The 6,190-nt window shown below is 38.1% G+C and overlaps 1 protein-coding gene across 1 annotated transcript; it reads left to right on the forward strand.

Annotated features, from left to right (window-relative positions):
• The first annotated feature begins 235 nt into the window (after window positions 1-235).
• Window positions 236-4,909, forward strand: LOC142608336 (ankyrin repeat-containing protein BDA1-like). The gene is given in 3 exon segments (XM_075780092.1): window positions 236-667; window positions 669-866; window positions 4,013-4,909. Coding segments are annotated over 3 exon segments (1,395 nt in total). The 3' UTR covers window positions 4,778-4,909.
• The last annotated feature ends 1,281 nt before the right edge of the window (window positions 4,910-6,190 follow it).

Raw genomic sequence — 6,190 nt, forward strand, 5'->3', positions numbered from 1 at the left:
GGAGCTAAATTAAAATCTCTAAAGTTGGCTTGCTTGACTTGGAGCACAATCCAAAATCAAAAAGAAATAATTAGCCATTCAAACACATGAAAGAACCCAAAGTGAAAGATTTTAATTAGGTGACTTTTTGAGGAGACCTCCCAAACCAAATAGGATTAAGCTGTACTATTGGCTTTGTTGTGTGACTTATTCAAGCCACATATCAAGTTCATACCAAGGAAAATCACACCTTAATATGGTAACTTTCTCAAATATGGATGAGAGAATTGAGAAAATGAAGCAAGTTGCTCAACGTGGAAATATTGATGCCTTTTTCATCCTAATTAGAGCGAATGTCAAACTTTTGGAGGACATCAATCAGCTGCCTTTTGTTGATCCTCCTTTACACATAGCTGCATCTGCTGGGCACATCCCAATGGCCATGGAGCTGATGAGATTAATGCCCTCATTTGCCTGGAAGCCAAATCCAGATGGGTTCAGTCCCATTCACCTTGCTTTACTAAATGGTCATACCAAGACGGTGCTTCGGCTTCTAAAGGTCGATGGGGACCTTGTCCGTGTCCAACGAAGGGAGGGTATGACTCCTTTGCATTATGCAGCAACAACAGACATTCACCTTGAACTATTGGACGAATTTCTCAAAGTCTGTCCCTAATCTATTAAAGATGCATGTGACAATTCAAAATGAGAATGCTCTGCATATTGCCTTGAAATATGACAGGTTGGAGGCTTTTCTACACTTAGTGCGAAGGCTCCGAAAGAATTGGTCCCAAAATACCATAATATGGGAGAGAAAAGTCCTGAACTGGAAGGACGAGGAAGGCAACGCAGCATTGCACATTGCAGTATCCAAAAATCAACCCAAGGCAAGCCCTCTCCATTCCTCAATTATTTACGAACTAAAGAAACATTGTCAAGTTTGTGTTGTTGAAATCAATAGTGTCCAACTGTATGATCATAATTAAAAGCTTAATGTCTAAAACATGCTAAAAATCCATTATATATATATATATATATATATGGTAAGTAATCCATTATCTTCTAATGATTCACTAGCTTTGCAGATTGCTACTAATTAATACATCATGATTATTTTTTGTTGTATCACTAAATTTTGCATTCTGTGAGGAAGTTTTTATATACTGGTGTTGATATAAACACTATGAATTTAAAGGGTAATACAGCAGGGGATATGTTGGGACAACAAAATCAAATAGAAAATCGCAAGATCAAGGTTATGCTATGGCGTGCTGGAGCTTTACCAACTTCATCTCTTCCTAAAGTAATTTATTATGCACGTTACCTATGGTCCTTATTCTCATATATTGAAAAAATAAGAATGCATTGTATTGTAGAATGGACCGAAATATCAGACGACAGGCGCAATATGCTTTTGGTGGTTGCTACACTTCTTATGACTGTCAGCTATCAAGGAGTACTCAGCCCTCTCGGGGGACTTTGGCAAGATGAGTACCACATCGTGAACCCAATACCACATTACCGGCCATCAGAAAATTCAATTCTAGTGCTCCTATTCCAAACAAAGCAGGGACACCCATTGGTCTTAGAAAATTTCCTTTTTGGGTGATCTTGTCATTAAATTCTTTGACATTTATTTTCTCATACTCAACAATTCTTCTCCTCATTCCATCTCAGGATATTTATCGAATAGTACGGCTATCCCTTATTTCACTATCTGTTTGTTATATGGTTTCATTGACTGTCATAATCCCGACTCGATTTTGGGAAACTTTTTGGTATGTTTCTATTTGCCTGCTTCTTTGTATCTTCCTACTAAATACTTCTGCTTCTTTGTATCTTCCTACTAAATATTTCACATTCGCACCTTTTTTTTTTCTCTCTTCTGCGTGCACAACGAACTCGGTAACTTCTCCTCTCCTCATCTTCTTTTTCCTTAGATGCACACAAACACATCCACACAGAAAAATCAACACAGAGATACACAAACACACTCACACACAAACAAACCCACATAGACAAACCAATAAAGAGACAGATCGGTGCTTGACTGGAATGATCGATGCTTGTGGGTCTTGCTTGATCAATGCTTGTGGGTCTTGTTTGTCGGTGCTTGTGGTTCTTGCTTGATTGGAGCCTGTGGATCTTGCTTGATCGGAGCTTGAGCAAGTTTGGAAAACTTGCCCACCAAGATTTTTCAACTTACCCAATGCTCGTGGGTCTAATACCCACCATCTTCCCATAAAAAATAAAAAATAAAAAGCTTACCCACCAAGAGTTTTCTCTCTTTGGTTTCTTGTTTCAGCATTAGCAAAAGAAGAAGAAAGACGAAGACACTAAAGAAGAAAAAATGGAGAAGCAGAAAGAAGGAGAAGGAAAGGAAAAAAAAAAAAAAAAGTGAAAGAATAAGAAAGAGATAGAGATCAGATATACTCTGGCGTGTGTGTTAAAGTTGGTGGGCCATGAGTAGTTGTGATTAATAAGAAATTGTGAGAAAAATATTATTTAAATAAAAGAAGGTGTAGAATAGACAAACTGTGTTTTGTAAAAATAAGTATGTAAAATAGAAAAATTAGGTTTTCTGTGCAAAATAGAAAGAAAATTTGCATCCACTAATGATGCACTAATGTGTTTGTATCACCACAATATGCAGGCTGTGAGGGTGTCACTAAATTGTAGGGTTAATATAAGCGTTAGGAATTTAGACGGTCACACAGCACAGGACATGTTGCAAGAACAAACACACGTTGAGATCAGGGATATGCTAAGCCATACCGGAGGTTTACGGTGTTTATTTATTCCTACCAAACCCCCAAATTTAATACCTTAATAAAATTGACCTTCCTCCAAAAATAATACTACCACAACAGAATTAAAAAGATGCAATAAAAAAGTGATCGATGCTTGACTGGAATGATCGATGCTTGTGGGTCTTGCTTGATCAATGCTTGTGGGTCTTGTTTGTCGGTGCTTGTGGTTCTTGCTTGATTGGAGCCTGTGGATCTTGCTTGATCGGAGCTTGAGCAAGTTTGGAAAACTTGCCCACCAAGATTTTTCAACTTACCCAATGCTCGTGGGTCTAATACCCACCATCTTCCCATAAAAAATAAAAAATAAAAAGCTTACCCACCAAGAGTTTTCTCTCTTTGGTTTCTTGTTTCAGCATTAGCAAAAGAAGAAGAAAGACGAAGACACTAAAGAAGAAAAAATGGAGAAGCAGAAAGAAGGAGAAGGAAAGGAAAAAAAAAAAAAAAAGTGAAAGAATAAGAAAGAGATAGAGATCAGATATACTCTGGCGTGTGTGTTAAAGTTGGTGGGCCATGAGTAGTTGTGATTAATAAGAAATTGTGAGAAAAATATTATTTAAATAAAAGAAGGTGTAGAATAGACAAACTGTGTTTTGTAAAAATAAGTATGTAAAATAGAAAAATTAGGTTTTCTGTGCAAAATAGAAAGAAAATTTGCATCCACTAATGATGCACTAATGTGTTTGTATCACCACAATATGCAGGCTGTGAGGGTGTCACTAAATTGTAGGGTTAATATAAGCGTTAGGAATTTAGACGGTCACACAGCACAGGACATGTTGCAAGAACAAACACACGTTGAGATCAGGGATATGCTAAGCCATACCGGAGGTTTACGGTGTTTATTTATTCCTACCAAACCCCCAAATTTAATACCTTAATAAAATTGACCTTCCTCCAAAAATAATACTACCACAACAGAATTAAAAAGATGCAATAAAAAAGTGAAACACGAAGATCTTACCTCGTATTTGATATTGTGTTTCTCAGAATCCTTGAAAGGAATATGGTACTTGGCAAGACTGGAGAAAAATGTTATGAATTTGGAATAAGCAAAAGGAAAGACGGACGACCTTACTTAAATAGGATCTATTGTTCTATTGTCCATACGTCCATGTCCTCGATCTCCCAAAGAAAAGGGATGGCGGTGGAGACTGTTGAGCAGTATTTTACATAAATGATGAGATTAGTGACAGTATTAATGTATCACTACAATATGCATGCAGGCTGTGAGTCACTTATTAGCTTGGGGCAGGACATCTTTCAACGTAAACGAGAAGAATTTAGAGGATAAAACAGCGTTGGACATCTTGGAAAGACAAAGAACACAAGGAGTAGACAACAGCGAGATGAGGGATATACTAGACGGTGCCGGAGCTTTAACAGCTTCATCTCTTCTTACAGTTACTCCTCCTCATGCACATTACCTAAGTCTGCCCGTGCCCGAAGTCGCAACTCCTGAGAAAGTAGTCAAAGAACCACTATCAGACGACAAGCGCAATGCGTTGCTGGTGGTTGCTGCACTGCTTGTAACAGTGAGCTATCAAGCGATACTCAGCCCTCCAGGGGGACTTTGGCAAGACAACGATCTGTCCAAACCCAACACCACTACAGCTGCACTCAGCCCAACTAGTCCTGCAGGGGGACTTTTTATTGAGTCCAATCCCAAAACACCACATAGAGCAGGGTTAGCCATTGCTGGCACAGAATCATTATCCCCTTTTTGGGTTTTCTTGTTTTTTAATTCTACTATATTTTTGTCCGCAATCGCAGTAACGTATGTCCTCATTCCACAAGTCGGATTCGTTGGTGTGACTTTACCCGCAGTCTCTCTTTGCCTCTATTACTGCTATTTGAATTCATTGTTAGTCATAACCAATGCTCCAGACTGGATCTTTACTTTTGGTATGTCATTACCATTTACTATTTTCTTAGTAGTAGTCGCTTTAAGACTTGCAAGGGATTATTTGCGGAATCTTAGAAGGAACTAAAAAATATATATATAGCCGAGCTTGGAGCTGATGCATCTAGAATGTGTCAATTTGTGTTTTTATTTACTAATAAATTTCGAGAATAAAATTTAGCTTATATAGGCATGGTTGGAAGTACGTACCCAACGTCATCTATGAATGTAATGTATGTATGTATAATATTATTTCAATAAAGCAGTCTGATTAATTGCCATCGGCATTTTTTTTTTTTTTTTTTTTGAGTTTTTAATCAAATTCCTCACACTGTCACACACCTAAATGGCAAAATCCACTTGCGTTGACTCAAAATTTATCATCTTTCTGCTAATATATAATTTTGTACAATTCCCATTTTCCTGTAGTTAGGAGTATTATTTGCTTTGTAAATTTCACGTGTTAAGACAACTTTGTCAAAACACTAAAACTACTTAATAATTTCTGTGTCTTCCACTTAAGTCCATTCCATAAATTCCCAGGGATGAAATATAAAATAATTTTAGCTCTAGGCGTAAGATGTGACGACCTCCACCTTAAATGTACATTCTAAAAGGAAACCAAGATTTTGTTATCACAGTGGGCACTGACTACTTTAGTAACCTTATGGCATGTTTGGATGGAAGGAGGAGGACGAATAGAGGGAGTAGAGTAGAGTAGTGTTGGTTAAAAATAAGATAAATTTGTGCTAAATTTACTCTATTCTACTCTCCCCCATCCCCTCAATTCAAACAAACTATTAATCAGACCAATTGGGTTTTGGCTAGGGGCATAAACGTTATATTCACAACAATTTCACAATACTTTCGCTATAAATCATAGATAGTAAGTTATTACTAGTTCTAATTTGAACTTTTAAATTAAATTACTTTTTTATCCATCAATAGAAGCTAGTAATTGTGGGGGGGTAAAAAGATCCTGATGGGAACATGGGCCTTTTGGGCCGTGTTAAGGAGGGCCGACCTGACCCTGAGTTTAGAAGTTGTTAATACTATGGGTCGGCCCATGCGCCGAGGATCCGAGGACCCAGCCGAGGGTGAGCTTACCCTCGGGTGAGCACCGAAGAACTCGGGATTTCATAGTAAAGGTTAGGGGATGGCACAGTTAAGGCCAATGGTTAAAAGGGGGAAACCCTAGAATGCCCCAGAAGCACCGGTGTTGAAGAAATGTCAAAGATAAAGGCTGCTACCTCCACATTAAAGACCCTGCACCTACCACCCTGGCCGCATTAATGGGGAGGTGACACTTGAACAGTGAAAGGGAAACTTCTAGTTACTGTTCAAAGGCACTAAGAAAAGAAATATCTAGGCTAAGGGAGGAGTTGGGGCAGCACGTGTAGAAAGTATTAAAAAAAAAGAGTATTTAAGGGAGGACCTAGAACAGAAAGGAGGAGGAACTTTTTGTAACCTAACAAGAAAAAAAGACAAAGAGAGAGAGATA

The sequence above is a fragment of the Castanea sativa genome, chromosome 8 (genome assembly GCF_040712315.1).
Source record: "Castanea sativa cultivar Marrone di Chiusa Pesio chromosome 8, ASM4071231v1".
NCBI classification, from domain to species: Eukaryota; Viridiplantae; Streptophyta; class Magnoliopsida; order Fagales; family Fagaceae; genus Castanea; species Castanea sativa.